The 21,390-nt window shown below is 37.4% G+C and overlaps 1 protein-coding gene across 8 annotated transcripts in view; it reads right to left on the minus strand.

Annotated features, from left to right (window-relative positions):
• ppfibp2b (PPFIA binding protein 2b) overlaps positions 1-21,390 on the minus strand; it is a 70,588-nt gene that overhangs the window by 36,397 nt on the left and 12,801 nt on the right. For 5 of the 8 annotated variants that reach the window (XM_044125581.1, XM_044125578.1, XM_044125582.1 and 2 more), the window contains exons 2-4: positions 16,705-16,801; positions 11,960-12,168; positions 1,534-1,620 (exon numbers count right to left, since the gene is read on the minus strand). In XM_044125581.1, the coding sequence (XP_043981516.1) occupies positions 1,534-1,620; positions 11,960-12,168; positions 16,705-16,786 (378 nt within the window). In that variant the 5' untranslated portion in view covers positions 16,787-16,801. Of the gene's footprint in view, positions 1-1,533; positions 1,621-7,685; positions 8,244-11,959; positions 12,169-16,704; positions 16,802-21,390 lie in introns of those variants that run through there. The other 3 variants (XM_044125583.1, XM_044125585.1, XM_044125586.1) reach the window with 3 other exon arrangements.

Below are 21,390 nucleotides of genomic sequence, written 5' to 3' on the forward strand. Positions count from 1 at the left end.
CTCAGGAGACCTGAAAAAACACGCATCACTTTCCTTTCACTTTGTGAGTTTATAGGTCTACCACATCAAACGTTAAGAAAATACTTTGAAGTCTGTTGTTGCGATGCGACAAAGTGTGGAAAAGTTCAAATGGTAGGAGTTATTCTAAAAGGCTCTACATCTATGAAGTTAGAAACTTTTGTCCTCCAACACACTTTCTGTAAACACTACACATTCATACTGGCATATCTCAACATTCAGCAACATCCATTTACTTAGCAGCTTGTCACTCAGGAATGCGTTTCACAGTTACTATAATCTCCCAGACAACACATTTACCTCCTGCCAAACACACTTTAACCCTTCTTTTATTACCGCAGTGTGCTAAATCCATCTGACAGCAGCTGATTCTCTGTCACTTCTCTGATTTTCAGCCCTGCAGTCATGTCTTGTCTCACAGCCAACTTTTTCACTCAACACGCGGTAAATGATCTAACTACCCCTCCTTTCCTACAATGTGCCAAATGCAAGTGAATAAAAGCCATGAGTTGTTTTTAAAATACTACTAGGCACACAATCATGTAAATCACAGGTACCCAATAATTAAAATGAATGTATCTTATCACCAAAACAAGAACTACTTCAAGCACCTTTAGCAGGACTGCATGAAGTGTAAGAAGGAAGTTTAAACTCTTACCTCCGGTGAACACAAAGAAATAGTTCCTTATTACTACACGGACGTCATAAGCCAACCACAGAGTGTATGTCCGCTAACACAGAGAGAAATAAATGAAGCAGAGCTACACCTCACACATGCAGTCCTGAGGCTGAAACAGGTAAGGAGAAAGTAAAACGGAAACAAACTGTCAACAGCCAATTAAATCCTCCGTCAAAGAAACAGAAGCCCCGGCCATCCCTGGTTATCAGCCAATCAGAGTTGATGTCAGATGAGGAATGTGTAACGAGTAGGTGTGCATGTGGGGGAGAGGTGGCGGCAAGGAATGAGATATAGACTTTATGATGGCTTTGTGAGCTGGGGTCGTTCAGTCGACTGTGAACGTTGCGGAAAAAAAGGTGCTTTTCAAAGAGCAAAACAAACACAGACAGGAAAAGGCAGCTTGAGGAGCAGCTTCATAACAGCTAATTAAATTTGAGGAATTAAAGACATACTCTGGAGATCACAGCTGCCTGAACTAGCTATTAAACTGATCTGAGCGCATGGAGAACCTGTTGACATCACATAGTTCTGAGACCTGTAATCATCCCGTGCCTAAGTTTTACAGTCTTGACATTTATAGTTGCTGTAGAAGTTGTCAGTTTTCACATGTGGTTGTGAAAGTGTCTGAGCTTGATTTGTAATGAAGTAACACAAAATATCTGGAGTTCTTTGATTATAGACTATAACAGCTGGAATGATAGCAAAATCCTGCCAGAATTTAAATCCCTAATTTTATGGATTTAAATTACCATTTGAAAACAAAACAGGAGATGAAACATTTTGCATACTGTTTCATTAACTTTTAAAATTACTGAAAAAAAAAAATCTGCTCTGACCTGCAGCACCAGAGATTCCTTGTCTCCTTCTAGTCGAAGTAGTCGTTCCTGATAGGTTTCATTGTTGGCTGGAGTACAGAGGCTCACCTGGACACAACGCACAAGAAAAAAAACATGCAGATTAATAGGAAACTTACGGACGAATAATGAGTAGTCGCATATCGTGAGTATGCCAAAAATTGACATTGACTTTGAATTTTCTGATGAATCCTAAGGTTTTCCACCCAACATACCAGAAATTATAGTGGGGAAGTAGCTGCAATACATGCTGAAGGCTATTTCTTCAGAAAGTTTTGTTTTAAAAAGTTCTGCAAAATATGAGTCCATGAGTTGGTATGTTAAGTACTACGTTATAAATTGTCTAAATTTAGACTTCCAATCATCTATTGTGTAGAAATATTACTTACTATATTGGAGATTTCTGCAGCACAGAAATCACCAAATAGTTAGTTGTTAGCTTATATGTTCACGTCATATAAGCTCACAACAGCACAGAAATCACCAAATTGTAAGAATTTTCCAAATTTGTATAATTTGAAAAACAATCTAAATCCATTTGCGGTTTTACACTCACTTTTTAAGGTTACTGATGGTAAGATTTACATAAAGAGCTCACAGAATAGCCCTTGTTTAAACCACATGATGCATTCCTATGAAACATCATCTGACTCATCTGAGTCTCATTTATCTCAAAACGGACCCACACCGTCACTGAGGCTTACGATAAAACTTTCATAAGGCCTCTGATTCCACCACTGACCTTTGAGTGGAACAAAACATATCTTATATAAACTGTTATGGATATATTTCAAGCCCCATGGCAAAACAGGAAAAGAGCAGGAAAAGAAGCTGCATCAGGCTCTTATCTAGAAATAGAAATGGCTTCTCTAGCATCTACTCCAGTACAAAAGGAAGAGACACTCTGGGTCAGAATCTCCCCCAGTTCTCACCAGAATTACATTTTTAACATCTGAAAATGAAACTCAAGCAAAGTAACTGCAGATGTAGAGCTGGAAGAGTTTGTATTTTTTTTTTCAGATTATGCAGTCTTTTTGGTCTAAAGCTGCTACTTCCTCAACTGTCACTGTCAACAGGGATTTGGAAAGTGTGTTTCCAAAAGAAACAGGAAATAAGACGCTTTTGGCTTCCATCAGCTTTAGAGCTACAGAAAACATATAAGCTCACAACTTTAACTAATAAGAATAAATTTATTTGGCATTTTATATAAATAATAAAAAAATAATAATCAAAGCAAACTTTTTCATGTCCATGTTGTTAGAAGTAGTCGTCTTCATTTATAGGATTATGTGAAACTAGACTTTGGACAGGAGAAGTCCTCCTCTCATTTCGCAACCTTTCGCCCAAGTTACAGGATGACTTCCATGAGTAATCAGTACATCGGCTTGGCCAGTGACGTCTGTCCACTAGTCTGGCTTCAGTTTCCACGGAAACCAACAGCTGTACAGGCTCACAGAGTGGTGGATCTCTTTACTACTTGCATTACTGCTCTGAGTTATTGTTAGTCTAGGTTTATTAGGAGGATAATAACACTAAGTATGCTGATAATGTTTTGAGGTCTTATTTAACCCAGAAACATTTAAGGCCATAGGTTCAATCCAAATTTAACTTTAGACTTTAAAAGTCAGCCTTGTTTAGCCCATTAGTCATCCTAACTAAGGGCTAGATATTATAAGACATCTTTATGTAGTCCTTTCTTTATCTTTCACTGTTTCAAACAATTACTCAAGTTTAGATGGAAGGAAATGTTGGATCTATTCCTTTTTTTTTTATTATTGAAGACTTATTTGTGAAAAATCCTAAATGCTACATTTCTCAAACCAGAGAAACGAGGGTTGTGCACCAAATGGGCTAGGACTTTACCACAAGTGGAGGAATTTTAAATGTTTGCTTGGTTTCCAAGTGACCAGAATGGAGCAGACAATGGGTAATTTGTCTGTAGTTATGAGGGAGCAGCTGCAGTCTCTCTGAGCTAAGTTGAAAAACAAAGCTCTTGAGTAAATGGTTAAAGCATTGTCCAACCTTCAGCTAATGTAAAGAGACATGGACCATGACTAGAAGAACAGCATCCTGGGTGAACTGAGCTATCTTCATGGCATGGTTAGGCTCAACCCACAGATGGTGTGGAGTTCAAAAGCAAGTCAGCGGTTTTGGTTCAAGCGGTCGATGAAAATTAAGGTTTTACCACCGAAATAGTTCCATTGCTTAACCAGGGCTGGTGCCAGAGCAAGTTTTAAACTTGTTCTAAATGGTTTGGTTTTCTATAACCCGAGAGCAAACTAGAAGCTACATTATTACACCACTACTTTCTTGTATAAAATGTTTGATCCTCCTACTGTCGTACAAAGCGTTTCTCTGAAGCACAAAAAGATGCGTTAAGTTCACCAACATAATTTTCTAATATGCTTTTAAAAAATCTGTGGACATGGTGAAGGGTCTATTATCCCAATCAGCTGATCTCTGAATTGATCGGTACCAGCAAGCATGTAGAAAGAGGACCCTCAATACATATAAAGCAAGACACTCAACACTAACTGATGGTAAAATAATAACAAAAACCATCTTGTTGAAGATGGCATTTATGGATGCAGTGGAAATATGGTGATCTCAATAAATAGCCTTAATTACAAATTTAGAAATATTTATATAAACAAGGCACTAAGAATTGTGACTGTTTACTAGTCTCAAAAAGACCACCTAGACCTCCTGGTGAAATAAGAAATTTCCTCTGTGTTTCCAGCTTGGTGGAAACAGAGAGACCAGCCTATCGGTGCCAGAACCAGAACTTTCAACCGTGGAATCACAAAGACCTAGTGCAAAGCATGCTGTGGCATCAATTCAGCACTGGAAGTTGTAGGAAAACACCTTGTGACTCCTTGGTCCTTTTGATGAGATACAAGTAACATTTAGCCAAGGCAAAAGACAAAATGCTGTTCATCAGTATTTACAACAGCCTTCATGTACCACATTATGCATATACATATAATACTTTTTATAGCTGAACTACATTTTGATGGTCCATCATAATTATTTGTGACAGTCCAGGACTTGATATGAAAGTCAGAAACCTAAAATGTGTGGCTGGCCCTTCCTGCCGTAACACCAATGACGTAGTTTTGAAAACATCTTTGTTTTTCACCTAAGCCAAACTGCTTATTCGTTTCTAATACAGAGCAACATCTGTCAAGAATGTTTGCAAGTCCTTAACAGACATATTAATTCTTGAACCTTTATGCCAAGCTGTATTACCCGACCAGAGAATGTGGATATACTAAGCAATGTAGCCTCAAGAACAAGTTACTTCTGCAATTGTGTGTTTAAGAAAAGACAAAGTACCTTAAAAACTGAATATAATTTTTGATGCATCATTTGCAGTTGAGGTCAGAAAGGTCTGAGGACATTTATAGATTTAGCCTTCTGAAGTGATTAAATGAACCTGTCACCACACTGAGATCAAAAACCAAGACACTGGCACAGGGAATTATATATTGAAACATCATTTCTTTAAGTCAGTCTTATGTCTCAGCGTTAAATTTAGTTTTGCAGTAATGCTACACTATAACTTCTGGTAAGTTGCTCAACTGGAAAATCTCCTGTAATCGCTGACTTTCCAATCAGACTCCAGAGAGGCAGGACCATTTAAGGATGGTGACACAGTACTTGAAAGGGTTGATAACGGAAACCAGGCCAGCCTGTTTTTATCTCTCTGTCAACGCCTCATGTGAGAATGGAAGAACAAAAAGTGGACACATCAAAACGTTTGAGTAAATGTGCGAAATCTTTCTCTTGTCAGTGTTTGTGACTCTGTTCAAATTCTATAAAGCTATTCACAGAAAATTAGTTGGAATTTAGCTCTGTGTTATCAGGGTATTTTCAGCAAAATTCAACAAACTTGCACCAGTTAGGGGAAGTAGTGACACACAAGTACATTTGTATTTCCAAAATAGACTAACCACTATGACTCACTTTATTGACTCCCACAATTTGTACGACATGTTTAACAACAACACTAGAAATGGTTTTAGTTTTGGATGCGGGGATGAATAAAAACTATACAAAGGAATATGAAGAGTGTGACTCCGGATCTCCTGGACCTGGAAGATATATTTTTGGAATAAAATAAACTGTCATATCAGAAATAAACGAGAAAGCTCCTCTACTTTGTTAGCAGACAGTTTTGTCATGATCATTGCGAATGTCAGGAGACAAAGTAAAAATTGACAATATCTTTTTCCAAGTTTTATTGAATTGGACCAATGGACAGGGGCAGGTTGTTTGAAGTCCATGTTTGACCTGCTTTATGATAACTAGTTTCCACTCAGGGTAAAGTAAGTTAAGGTTCCACATATTCTCATTACATAGATATAAAGTACTTCATAGGGAAAATATATGGGGGACTTACCAGTTTCAACTGCTAAAGAGGGTGGAACTCAGTTTATGATCCCAGTGTCTAAGAATGCATGACAGAGTGAAGCACACACCTACTTTTAATGATTTCAGTGAAAAAATATCTCTGGTCTTTGGAACGAAAAGACAGGGACCTTTTAAATGCTTTAAATGCATAGTCCGAAACCACCAAACTAAAAAAAGAAACCACATCCAAAGGTAATTTTACTATTTTCTGTGGCTATATAAACTTTTGTTTTCTTGTGTTTGTTTGATTCAGCACATCAGCAGTGTGTAGATTACTTGGTTCTCTCCAAGTAATCTGGCATATTAGGTTTACTGTTCTTGCTAAACTTTTGGGTATTAGTTTGGACAGAGTTGTTGGTCCTGACTCTTGTGCGTCTGTTTTACCCTGTCATATCCTGGTGAGAATCCAGCCTGCCTCTTTACCCTCTTACTGTTAGAAATTCCCGATTTCAACCCACTTGTGATGGATAAAGCAAATGTTGACAATGGCTGGAATCTTTGGATGTAACAATTGTTAATCCAGGTGACGCGAGTGAGAAGTGAGATACGCATTTATGTACATAGAGACTTGAGCAATGGAGCAAGCAAAGCAGTTGTTCCCCAATTTTTGAAAGTCAGCATGCATACTGGAGTTTCTGCTCCCCTATTTTTTCACCCAAAGAAATCTGATCAGCCACTGAAGTCAAATAAATTGAAGTTTCTGTTTGATTTAATGCAAAATAATAATAATAATAATAATAATAATAATAATAATAATAATAATAATAATAATAATAATAATAATAATAATAATAATAATAATAATAATAATAATAATAATAATTCTTCTTCTTATTATTATTATTATTATTCCCTTCATCAATTTAAAACCCAACTCAAATGTCTGGAATCTAGATTAGCTGTGCATAATATGATTTGCTACTCTGCAGTGACCTTTGTACTTAAACTGTGTTGCAGCAGTTCTGGCCAGGTGTCACTCTAAAAAGCATATGCAATCTCAATGGGACAAACCTGCATAAATATAATTAAATGAGGGGGTACAAAATGAAATATGACAGGGCTGATAAACAACTAGAATAAAAAAGTAAAAAACTGTATGAAAAAAAAAGATTAAAAACACCTCTTTTAAAATCACAAGACAATCTGTTTAACTTGAAGCAGGGAATATCAAAATTAGGGATAGTTAAAAACTATCACACCAAATCACATAGAGGCAGGACTGATTATACAACTCATGACAGCACAACATACAGCATAAACTGTGGTCAAACACGTCTGTCAGTTAATTACAATTACAATCAATTACATTTCTTAACCACTGATAAAATCTCACTCTGATTAAATCCTGCAGAGTCAGTCGCAGCATCGTCAACAACCATCAGCTGACAGATAATGCTTCCAATCTGATACCAAAACCCATGTGAAGCCACTGCAACTAAGGGATGTAGCTCTGCTTTTGGATTGAAAGGGAAATTACATCAGAAAACGGTCTGTTGCCAGGAAAGCACACAATACAATCAGGACAATGACATGCATCCTAAGTAGATCAACAACTCCTGAACTGTTGCAAAAGAGTTTCTACTTTCCCTTTTAACAGTATTTTTCCTGTTTGTTGCCTATCGGAAAATGCCTTCCAGGCATGCACAGATTGCAAAATTAATTATGTGGAATGTGCATGACAGACATGAAAAACACAAACATAAAAACGACGCAGCCCTCACCTTTTTGAGCCAAGAGAAGTGTCTGTAGAAATCAATGGGAGTCTCCATGCTCCCAGCCCATCACTGGCCTGACTTTTTTCTTCTGTTTCTGCACGCGTTTTTAGTTTGTGTGTGCAATTCATCCAAGTAAAAAAAAAATAGTAAAAGTAAAAGTGAAGTCACTAACCGCTGTTCAGCATTCGTGTACTGTTGCGATGTTCACAGCTGTGGAGGGGGAGGGTTTTTATGATCTCTGCCTCCTGAGAGGGACAACTCCCCTCTCCCTCACCCCTTCCTTGTTATTCTCTCCTTCCTTTCTCTCGTCAATATTACTCTTTCTCTCTCTCTCCTTGGAAACTACTCTTCATTCCAAAGTTTCTGAAAGACTAATCATTCTTTCCCAGTGCACAAACACTGCCTCCTCTGTCCCCCTTCCTTTCTTCATTTTAGAATTTCTTACCCTATTTTTTTCCCTCTCTTTCGGCTGAGGTCCGTCTGACAGCCAAATGGCCGAGTCCAGAGAGGAGGGGATAAGTGGGAGGGTTTTTTCTCAGTCTCTCTGTCATCTGTTCTTAAGTTTGGGCCCATCGGATGCCAGGAAAGCGAACAAAGCAGCAACAGACTCATGAGCACAAACAAACACACAAAGTTTCTCTCCCTTTGAATCAAGTTGTAGTCACGGTGCTGGAAGACTTTAAAGCAGTCTCCTGTGTCGGCCCCCAACTGTGTGTCTCTGCGTCTCATCGTTTTTTTTTTCTCTTTTTGTTTAAATCTATTAGCCTGGGGTCCCATTTCCTGTATATTTTCCAGACTCATTCATCAAAACAATGTATGCCACTTGTCATGACGACAACAACAAAAAAATCATGTACGGATAATGAATGAATGCACCAAGTAAAAAGCAGCAGATTACAAATAATTTATGCTCATCAAATAGAAAAACAAAGTAGAAAATTTATCTTTGGTAGCATAAATTTTTGCAACAAACTGTAATATATTTAACAGAATAAAATTATTTGTTGTAGGTTTATGAGTTATTCTTCAGAACCACGTAAAAATTGCTTAATAATTTGGCTAGTTAACACATTTGAGAATTTTGTTTTTATTTGTTGGTTTATTTATTTGTTGTTGGGACAAACAAATAAAACTTTTTATTTTGACAGACAACAAAAAATACCTGTCACAATCTTTTTTCACAAATTTTTTTGAATTAAGATAACGTTCAATTGAATTTCATTTTCATTTGGTTAAATTAATATTCAACAAGCTAAAGAGAGAATCCTCATTGTGCCATTTTTTTCTCCCATAATAACAAAAACTACTCACTGTGTTCCCAGTAATTACATATAAACGTTGAAATTAAACAATTTCAGCCGCACTGTAGCCTAGAATTGATCTCAACCTTGTCCATACTTTAAAATGCGCATAAAAAAACCTTGATGGAAACACAGCTAATTTCTGGTCATAAGTTCATGAGCTTAAGCTCAAGTACACTTAAGTTTATGCTGCAGGACAGTGATCCAAAGCATTCCCTCAAATTCCCTTCTAAAAGGCTAAACAGCGGCTGATGTCAAAAGCCTGAACTTAATTTTAAAGAATGAGATGTTGTGAAATGACCGTAAGCAAGCTGTCCATCCTCAAAACCCTTAAGTATGTCTGAATTAACCCATTCTGTAAAGACGAGTCTGCCAAAATACCACAACCGTGATGAAAAAATATCCAAAGCCACCATCCATCACAGATGGCAGATGTATCTGCCAAGGTGGGAGAACAAGTTACAAGTTTTTCACAGAGTTCCGGATTGGTTTGGATAGCTGATATTTAATTATGATAGCTACTTAATATACTGTACAGCTCCAACGGAAACCCAGAATCATCAGATCAGTAAGTACCAATTCTTATTTTACTAACGATGAAGGTCAAACATGTTCTTTGGTCCTGAGGGTGATGATCAAAAGTGCTGAAGAGATTGAAGACCCCAAACAATGCCTTAAATGTTTGAATATCGAACATTACATTCATTACGCTTTACTCCTAATACTATTCTGAACGAGGGGACGTTTAGTCAGTTTAATGTGAAACAATGCATTCAAGTCCACAAGAAAATATACTTTATGTGTGATTACTAATCTCTGGGCAGGGAATCTGCTTTTCCAATATCTTGTATCTGAAGACAAACATTTGAGTCAGTTCAAATGAGTCATCTGATAATCCTTCCTGTGTATATGTATGAGTTTCACTGTGAAGTATCCCAGGAGAGAAGCCCCAGGGTTGAAGACTAATTACGAAGCTCCAACGTCTTTGATCCTGCTCCTTTTAGGTCAGCGGGGAGGTGCAAGAGAAGAAGGAAGAGTTAGACAGGAAGAGTACAAGCTTCTGTTTTAGATGTCTTGGTGATCTGCCAGGCGTTTATTCATCCGTTTAAAAAATTTGTACATGAGCAGCTTTTTCTTTCAGCAAAGATTTGGGGATTTTCCAAGTTGTTTCTCAGTCCATTTCAAGAAAAAATTGCTGATAGTCAGGGGAGGGGGGGAAATTAACTGCCTACCAAATGGATTGACAAACCGTCACACACCATTGTTTCCATAAACTTTAATTATATAATTTTGAAAATCTTAACTGAACCTTTTCATTTGAAATAGATAATTTATAGAAGGGTGTCGACAATACAATTTAAGCTCTCTGTGCCCAATGTCTCCTTGCAGTTGAGCTTGGTGATCCAGCTGCAGTTGGTTGTTACCATCGGTGGCCAAAATTGTTCGTGGCATATTTAAATAATTAAAACATTTAATTAAAATGTTATGCATTTTATTTTTCCCTATGCATGTCCTTTTATAAATGCATGATAACACAAGTTCTTTTTTTTTTTTACACACATACAGTTTTATACCAAACTATCACTCTAATGTTTCTCTATATGAACGGTCTTCGATTTTTATGCATTGTAGGAAATACAAGTATGCAAGTATAAAACTGGGTTGAGCTGAGAATACAACATTGTAATGTGTTGTACTGAATATTATTGCTTTCAATTCTGAATAATAAGACAATTCAAAACCAGTTACTCTTCTACAATTATCCCCTCAACTGTGCACAGCATTCTCTTTGCACATGATTGACAATTAATGTCATGTAAAGTGCATTCATATTCACAAAAATAATGTACTTGTGCACTGAAAACAGGCAGCAAAAAGTAGCAGGAACAGGAAGCAGAAGACAAGAGGAAACTCAACAAAACAAAGAAGGAAAGAATAAGAGCGGAATGAGCAGTGGGTGAAAGTAACATGGGAGACATCTGCTGCTGAGACAATGCACAAGCTGAAAATCTTCAGCTGCACCCATTTCCATTACTCTGCATACAATTTGACTTTGCTTTCTGCACAGAAAACAGCAACCTCTGCAGGACAAAGCTCAGCAACAGCAGCCAACTGCTTCTGACAGCACAACCAGCTCTATGCCAGTAATCTGATTACTAAGAGCATAAAAACTCTCAGTCAGGACCCTTACATTATTTTACTAATACTTAAGATTTCCCACTTGAAAAACACATCCAAAAACAAAACCGACAACTATCTTTCAAACATTGCAAGACAATACTTTCAACTTTTTGGAGCAGTTTTACCTTATCTCAGAGTAACAGTCCAAAGAAATCATGTCCTCCTGCCAGAGACTTGGCTCCTTGAATAAAAAGCTACCTCATTTACATTTACAAAACAGACTTGCATGGGAAAAGAGAGGGTGGGTGCCTAAACGTGCATAGTCTCAGTGAGTGGGGAGACTCTGCACTACTATATAGAGAGAGAGCGAAGGAAAAAAAGAGGGAGAAGGAGAGGTAAAAGCTGACGTAAACAGAGAAGTTGTAATGACTGAGAGGCCACAAAGGGCCGACAGACGGTGTGAGGGAGGGAACGTAGTGCAGGAAGTCAATAATAGTTAAGTTGTAATGGTGTCTCCAAGGAAAACTTACCAGAACATGTTCTAACTCTACTTGTTCTTTTAGTAATAAAGCACTCACTCCACTTCTCCAGGTGTTTTAGGGTGACAGAAACAATGAGGAGTGGCATGTCAGGGTAAACATTTAACTCACTTTTTAAATGTTTTCTTTCTAAAAGCATCTTGCAAAACACAATTTTTGTCATGCAGGCCATTTTATGGGTTGTTTAAGCATCTGATTAGTATAATATAGATAGTAAAATAATCCAGCAATATTTACATACACTTCTTTTATAAAATTGCTTTAAAAAAGTTAAAGCAAATACATGGAGAGTGTTTGCCATTTCAGATCCTGTACTTACAATTCCAGTCTGCAGCCAATCGATGAGAGCCTGTGCCGTTTCTGGAGGCAGCTGAGCTCTGAGATTGTCTCTCTCCTCCTGATTGGGCTGAACCTCCAGAGCAAGTTTGAGCTCCTCGGCTAACTGGACGACCTGCAGTGGACCGGCGCTGACAGGAGAACCCAGATCGTACACGGTGCTGGAAAACTCCATCGCTGCTGCCCTTGTTCCTGAGTGGTGAGACGGATGATCACTCACTATTTCATTAATTCAATTTATAAAATTGGAAAAAGAATTGGAAAAGCAAATCTGTGCTAACATCTCATTAATAGAAAATATATTCAACACACTGAAGTAAAGCTAAAAGAACAGGAAGTATGACTGAATCAGATCCAGCCATCTTGATGGCAGATTCCGAAATGTTCATGTGTCACCTGGATTATTGCCCTGTAACTCATATTTAAACAGTGATGGCAACAATAGCACATCTGGATACAGTCAAGTAAATGTGGCTATATAAAACAGCCACGTTACACGGTGGCTCAGCACAATAAATGGTCTAAATCAAGGAAAAGACTGGCAATCCTGTCTTAGAGTGGTCTTTAACCTGACCCACTCCTCTCAGAAAAACAAACTCCTGACTGCAAAAGTAAAATATTAAAAAGAAAAAACTCCCATTTCAACACAACAGTTGGCTTAGGGTTAGCACCAAGTGCCAATCTGCAACTTTAGTTTGGTGTCTGCCCGTTTCCACCTCCATCAAGGAACCTGCATTCTTCTTTTTGGCGGTTCTTGTTCTTTCTGAACTTAATTTTCAGTTACAATATCATCTGCATAAAATAATCTGTGTGTATTATAATCCTCAAAAGAGAATCGGAACTGGTAAAAATCACAATTCAGCAGGTCAGACCTGGTAGAAAAGTTAAGCTCAGCAGCAGTCAGTAAATGCTTCTGCGCAGGTAATGCTGCCAGATACATCCTCCATGGGGCACTGCAGGCCCCTTTGCACACCTGCTTCCCAAAGTTACCTACACTGCTTCACTTACTTACAAAGCTTAAAATTTTATCCAGATTTTACAACAGATCACACTAGTTTAAATTCTTCTTTTCAGTATGAACTTTATTTAGTTTCACATTCCTTAACTGTAGCCACCATTAAAGTAGGGAAAGCACTGCATGAGGAGCCTTCAACTACAGCACAAACCTAACTCTGACCCAACAAACAACAAGTGGAGAACATTCACATTATGTTCCCACCAGATCCAGAAACATTGTGGAATGTAATATGACCAACATATCTAAATTCTGTTGATAAGTGACTCTAATTTCCTTGTTAGTGATTGGCTGATGTTATCGCTAATGGGATTTTTAATGTGTTTCTATTTGCGGTCAGTGAGAGCTGGGATAGCGAGCCTCGGAGCACTCAGTGAGCTCAACGGCTTTTGAAGCAGCTGTAGGAACTGTAAACAAAAGCGTCATTTTAGTCTAAAATAAAGCTGAAATATTTAAGGTGCTGCTAGTGGAGGTCCCAGGCTCTCATTTTTAATCGCATTGTGTGATGACAATTTTCTTGACCTAAATGCATAAATGTTTCACATGTAGTGAGGAAGAAGAAATAGTTCTCCAATACAAGTATTTGGGAAAAGTGCTCAATAATCACCAAAATTTATGATAAAAAGCTTTTTTTCTTTCTCTTTAAAAAAAAAATCTTGTTCTATCTGCTAACTAGACAAAACAGTCTGGACCCCATAACTAAGGTATGCTCAAAAATTATTGGTGCGCTACAGATGTGTGAATGTTTGCATGAATAGGTGAATGGCTGAATCTAATACAGACTTGATAAAGTGCTATTCAAGTACCAACCATTTATCACATCTCCTCACTATGGCAAAGGGAGCTCAGTAGTAAGGTTGAGTGTATCACCCTCCGAAAATAAAAGCATCTTTTATCCTGTTGTCCTCTTTTAGTGGATTAAAGTCACTTTGTGACCGACTTAATTATTCTAAATCTTTCATTCCATCTGCATTTAGTCTTCTAAATTTTGGTCCTAGATAACTCTGCAACTGCTCCTCTGTTGTTTGTGGAACACCCCATGAATGTAATTTTGATCTGTCTTTTTGTTATTGTTGAAGCCTGACCACTGACCTTAACTGAGACAAGTGAAGCATGTTATGGTTTAAATGTTTTTTCTGGTTTCTTACTGATATGCTCTGAGAATAACTTAGGTTGACCAGCTACTTATAGGACAGTTCACCAGTACATTTGTGAAAATTATTTATACAATTAACACTACTGAGTTAATTCTGTAAAAATACCAATTTGCATAACAATCAATCAACCCCACAACAGCCCACTTGAGCTTTCATGGCTGGGAATGAAGAGTACGTTGCTGGTGGAAGCTAAAATCTTCTTTAAAATGTTAAGCACATCCAGCAAAAACCTCCAGTGATACTTGTTAGTCAAAAAGGCAGAAGCAAAGGTCAGAGGTATTTACCGGAAAAGCCAAAAGATGTCAATAAGAAATGTTCAGCTGCAGAGAGGGGACAAAAAAGCTGAGCATGAGTACAAAGCTGTTGAGGCATTTTAAAATTGATGGTCTTGAGATTTACTCAAAATCAGTAAAGCTCTATCTATACCTACACTGGTGCATTCCTAGAATTAATAGTTATAGAAGCTAGTATAAAAAACCATTTAAATGTTAATAAAATGATCAAAGACTGAAGTGGAAAATTAGAGCAGAAATTTGTCAAAATCTGTGGCAACTTACTCAGAAAATATGGTGCAAATTCATCAAGAAGACAGAAAGTGATAAAATGTGGCCGAATATATTAACAGAAACAATATTTATATCCCACACTTTATTTTTCACTTCCAATCCTTATAGACTTGGGAAATACTTTTCTTGATTCCATAAAAGCCCTGTGTTTTGTATATACTTATTACATGTTTCTGATCTCTAATATATCTAATTTGAAATGTATCCATCTGTCTTTTTCTCTCCCTCTGTGTTACTGGACAGATGCTTTCTGTTTTCCCACATCATGTTGATGGATAACATTAAACATTTACCCTTCTGTTACTCAGATCTGTACTAGTCAAGGCTGAGAGGGCTGCAGCAAACATCCCCCCACCCCCCGTTTTTTTTTTTTACACACAAACACACATCTAAATGAGCCTCTTTGAATTTGCGCTGTTCACTCTTTTGCCACTGATTAACAAGTTTACTTTCTAGCTGTTTCTTAATAAAGCAGTGAGTCTCTGCTGCATTAACTGTGAAAATTCAGCAGCCAGATCAAATGAGCAAAAAGGAGATAAAAAGGGAAGCTAAAGTTTATCATCATCTTCAATAAGTAGACTGTTAAATGTTGGCTGACTTTAGAAATTTAGCTTTATTGACAATTTCATCAAGTTTGGTTCAAAGTCAAAACTATTCAATGAAAAATGTTCTTCATTTGTGGTCTCTTTATAAACAAGTTGGGAGAAAGTGGCTTAATTGACACAGAACAATACGCACAAAGAAGTCCTGACGAAATAGACATTAACATGAGTAAAAGGATTTCAAGTTTTGTAAAGAAAGACATCTATTAAAAGCTTTGAGAACAAAAGACATGAAATCCTGCTTTCAGACTTAAAATGTGTGCTCTCAAATTATGGCAGAAAAATTCCCATATGCACTCAGTACAGTACTTTAATTCTATTGGCTGAGAGATTGCCAGGCAATGGTACTTTTTTTGCTCCACAGGGGAACAGAAAATGATTTCCAAGCAAGCACAGAGTTTTGCAAGACGAGACTTGATTCAAGCAGACACAAGTTTTGAGTGCAAGGAGTAGGCCTGTCTCGATAAACGATAAATCACTTAATTGTACGATAAATTAAAACTATTGATGTCATTTTAATTATCGCCTTTATCATCTCTTCCATCCTTTTTCTCTTTCTGTTGAAGACACTGAATGAAAAAAGGCTCAACTCCGCTGTTCTCCACTGACCCTCCCTTCCTAATTTCCTTAGTGTAATGTCCAATTCACACTACACGATATTAGATCTGTCGGCCGATTATCGGCCCATTTTCAAAACCTGAGAGATCACACTTTAGCCAACAGAAATCTTGGGTATAACGGTTCGATCGGGTTCGATCGGGTTCGATCGTGCCATGTGGTGTCCGACAATGGGCACAAAATAATGGCTACAAGTCCAGTTAACTCATTTAAAACCAGGCATTAATCAATGCTTTACTACAATCTACCTGCAGTGCATGTGGCTCTAGTGTCAGCGTAACGTCCTGACTGAATGAAAATCATGTCACGTTAACGAAGAACAGTTGAAAACTTACTGGGTTCATCAAGAAAGATAAAGTCCTTTCAAATTAAAAATGTAACTACAAGTATGAAATTTGAGAACAAAAGACAAGAAATCCTGCTTTCGGACTGAAAATGTGCGCTCTCAAATTGACAGAAAAATTGAGCCTGCATTTTGGTCCACATCAAGCATCATCATGAAATTAATCTGGGAGTGTAATCTGGAAAACTTAATGTAAATGTGAATATGATAGAACACAGTAGTTCAAACATATTGAGACATTTATTTTTTTAGCTTAAAAAATGTTAATTTGTTGTGCATAAATGTGCAAAATGTGGTTCAAGATGTTTCTCTCAATTACAACAGCGGTCTCCATCACTACACCAACATTTTTTGAAAACACAGACTACATTTAATCCTTTTAACCTCCCTCCTCACAGAGACAGCCCCTCCTGCCTCTGCCTCTTACCTGCAATGATGTCGTCCATCTGCTCCAATGCAGCCTCCAGCATGTGACTGGCCTCCGTTTCCATTGTGACGGCAGGAAGCATCAGACCTGAAATACTCTGGTGTAAATGGAGAACAAAGGAAAGGAGCTTAACATCTGACTTTATATTTTATTGAAAAGTACAGCATATTCAAATGAGAAAATTATTATATTAATAAATAACCTTCAGGATAAATGTAGCAAGATAAAAAGGCAGCACTGAAGATGTAAAAGTTTCAACAAGCTATAAAGCAGTGCAATGAAGAATTTATTTAGCCCAACTTTCTGTGGGTTTTGGCACTCTAATCTTGGAGAATAGAGTAAGTGCTACATTCTCCCTACGGACACCTGAGTATGCAAATAACTTGGATCCAAAATGTATCGGTTATAGATCACCTGATTGGGCTTTACTAGCTGGTACTGATTTCTGCTTTTCTTTGCCTGGCCTGTTGATTCAGATATAAAAGATTTTTGGAATCCTTATGTCATTTCAATAATTAATTATAATGGAAATGTATCATAAAAATGGGCAACAAGTTGATGTGTTTGCAGACTAAAAAAAGTAGGCGTTTTCACTTTTACTGCATTTATTTACCAGTGAAAAATTTGTAAAGAAGCAATAATTGACCTGCCTTTTACCTCTCTCAGCTGGTCAAGAGAAAATTTGTCAGTTTTAATCAATACTTTGATTGCTGAATAACTTCAGCTGCAGAAGACACCTGTTAATGGACCATTAGATTGACATTGCCTATATAATCTCTTACCCTCATCCTCAATACAGACTCAAATGACCGGACATGTTTGTTAAAATCTAATTTTTGTGATGGTGCAATTTTAAAGACTTACCAACAGAGGTCAGTAGATTTCATTCATTCTTTACAAATTTCCCTTATATTTGATCAAACACCTTTATGCTTAATTTATTGATTCTTTAGTTTAACACTGAATATTTAATTAAATACAAGTACTGCATGCAAACACATAATGCACATAATACCTGCAGCAAAATCATCAACCTCAGTTATGCACATATTTTTTAACATAGGAGATCTTCTCCACCTGTTATCACTGAATTTGGTCTCCCCTCTAACTTCTGCCACATTATTTTTTTCTTGCTCTGCACCCTTCCCATCCTCTTTTCTGCCATTCCCTCACTGCCTGCCATCATGCCTTTTCAGTCATCATTCCTTCAAGGCGCTCATCCCTCTGTCATGCTGTCATGCCGACTTACTAACAAATAGGCAACTACGTGCAAATCGAGGGGAAGGGCGGTGATGTAATCTGTGGATGCCTTGAGAGAATAAACCCCCTACATAGCAGACTAATGTTCAGCTGAATTAGCAGCAACTTTCACTCTATTACAATGGCTGATGCTCCACATAAAATACACTTTATAGAATTATAATATTGTGCTACAGTCAAGATTTGTCAGTCAAACACACAAACATTAGCTGCACAGATAAACGTATGCGTTTAAGACAAGCCTTGTAATTCAATCATTTATTATAATAATATCCATAATATCAGGCCTGTTGAAACCGAGAATGACAGCACCATTCAGACGTTATGACAGAATGACTCTGTTTAACAGCTCTGCGAAAACAGTTGACCATCAACACAACAATGTTGCCTTTGTTTCTGCAGCATGTGCCTGTATGTGAGGAAGTCAGGAAATTAGTTTTTTTGTGAGACTGCATAAACAGGAGTGTGCTGATGCAGGATTTACAGTCTTGTTCCACCACAGAGCTGACAGGACAAACTGCAAAGAGCAACAAACCCAACCAGTGTCTCAAAAACTGCACAGCATAAACCATGACTGTGTCATTGTGATAAGTCTGCAGGCATCTAGTGTTGTCTTGCGCTCTTGGATGCATTATTCACTGTAAGAAATGGCTTCATATGATATATCTATATATCTGTAGATATATAGATATATCTTGTCTGACAGCTTCAACCGTTTTTTGTTTTTTTTCTAAGATTTCGGTGAGTCTTTGAGTGCTGTACACGAGTGCTGTGTACTTGAGGCTCCTGTTGCAGTAGATGTAACATGTTTCATTGTCATTTTGAAACCAACAGGATTTGCAACTCTTTCTATAACAACCACCCAAGAAAGCAAGTCAAACATGTTTCATACTGACAGTGCAGTTCATGACAACAATGCATGACAAATCAGCAACTCTGTTCAGAAGCTTCCTCACACACGCAAACACTCTGACACCCGGTGCAAACACCTAACGCCCCCTCTACGCTGCTTTAAGTGGGATAAGCTGCTAACCAAATAGCCACTAATCCCTTAACCTGCAGGGCAAGCACATATGTTGTCAGAAATCAACACCAGTGCCCTGCATGCCTAGAGCATGAATACAAGCATCTATTAGTTTGGGAATGTAGAGCACATATAAGTACTCAACAAACAACACAGCACATCTAATCGGTATTATTATTCATAAAGATGCTATGTGATAACATCAAACATCTGCAAGGTATCTGAATGCGGTCATATCAAGAGATCTGTTCCATTTACTGGCTTCAATGAAAGAACCGAAAACAAAGAGGTAAATCCAGAGCTTCCTCTTTTCACCTCCGGGGCTCATGATAGTCCAGATATAAAACATTGGTGAACATAATCTTGAAGAAGATAGGAATCAAGCACTCTGCCACAACTAACCTTGAAAGAATATAAACTAAAATATGAATAGGGTAAATTAAATCTCAGTGGATTTTTTTATCTCTACCTGATAGATGTATTTTCTCTTTTAAAATATATTTAAAAGTACAATAACTACCCTGAGGTCTAATGTGAACCTTTTCAGTGCATGATGATTGGGATGACTAGAAATTATCCCAAACAAGCATAGTAAAATATAGTCTCACATTTCTAGGCTGAAAACATTTCTTCATAACAAAGAAGAAAACGCTACAATATCCAGTTTACTGTATTCAAGTGTTACACGGTGTTATGTTTGATAATGTTGTTCTACCTTAACAAGCACAAAAATCCACTGTGCACTATTAAACTAACTTTAAAAGGAATGTGTTAAAAAGATCTCCAAATTGGTAAATGGTGAAAAGACTGAATTTATATAGTGCTTTTCTAGTTATACCGACCTGTAAAAGCCCTTTACACTAAAGCCACATTCATCAAGTCAAATTTACAGACATTCACACATCGATGTACAGATTTGTAAGCAACTTGAGGTTAAGTGCTTTGCCCAGGGGCAATAGACAGGAAAAAGCTAGAATAGGACTTACAATTTTACGCTTACAAGATGTGTACTCTTTACACAAAACCACAGTTACCTTGCAAATTGAAAATCATAAAAAAAACAACAAGAGCCTAAAACACCCCCAACTCATCGCCCACTTGAGATTACTCTCCAGAAAGTGAATTAATAGCTACTGTATTTGACGTAATTAACAAAAAAAGTAAGTACGGTAAGTAAATTAGTAACTGATTTGAAAAATACGGTAAATGTTTTGAGTTTTGCAAACTCCTAAACAACATGCCATTTCTCCTTCATACAACGCATTTTCATACCAATAATAGAAAATGTGTGTCATAAAAAAAAAGTAAGAAACAATTATCCATTAGCTCCTGTATTTCAATTTACTGCTGCCCCACTCTACTAATGTAGAATGGAGCAGCAGTACTACAAAACCAGTGTCAACTGCAGAAAAGCAGGACATAGAGAAGATATAAGAGGATAATTTCAGACCTAAGTTTGCGAGCTTGCAAACTAGCTAGATTATCTTTCTGAATATATCACAGTGGGTAGGCTGTGATATGTGAACCGTGACTGATGCAGTGCTGTGGGGGGGCAAGAATATAAGTTTAATGTGCCTCACAGCACTGCAAAGCTGTGTGCTGAGCTACTAGCTCTCTTTTGTCCTTTTTAGTCTCGTTAAAGTGCATCTGACTTGCCTTCACTTTGGTTTTTCTCTACTTAGTGCTCTCGGTGAAATGTGTTTCCTGTTCATATTATCCAATTCTTTCCTTTGTCAGTGTTCTGTGTTAAACTCCAGTCAGTCCACTTGACGTCTGCTATTAAAGCTGTAATCTATTTTGCCCTCAGAGCGAGGGTAATGAACCGTCACGCAAAACAACCCATGACTTCCAGTCAGTGATCACCATGAGGGTAACAGAAAGCAATGTAAATAGACTAACATTATTTTCAAATTTTAAAAATAACTAACAAGATTGGATTACACTTAAATATTAGCATGTAAATAATTCTCTACAACATTGGATAAGTTGATGGCAAATGCATTGGGGAGATGCTGCACAGTACTATGAATAACTTTGCGGTCCTTGCAACATTCCACTCAGGCTACATTTTGCACATGTATATGGAGAAACAGCCAAACTGTTAAATTACTTAGGCAATCTGCCTTTTCACTTGTCTAAAGCAGCAACAGGTCTATCCTTTTTCAAAGATTTAGTTCTTTTGGATTGGCTCCCTTAAAAGAATCTTTTCTTATGACTACTACAGGTCCTTAATTTAGTACCACTTTGAGCCTTGTGTTTTCGTATTGCTAATGCTTTGTCTGTTGGTAAGCAACACTTTCTCTTTCCTTTCTAAGTTTCCTTTTAACTGCAACTTGTGGCTCCTTTTGCCTCTACATCGGCTCTTACAGTTTTGACCAAAAATGATGTGGAACTAAAGTTTT

The sequence above is a fragment of the Gambusia affinis genome, linkage group LG08, assembly GCF_019740435.1.
Source record: "Gambusia affinis linkage group LG08, SWU_Gaff_1.0, whole genome shotgun sequence".
NCBI lineage: Eukaryota > Metazoa > Chordata > Actinopteri > Cyprinodontiformes > Poeciliidae > Gambusia > Gambusia affinis.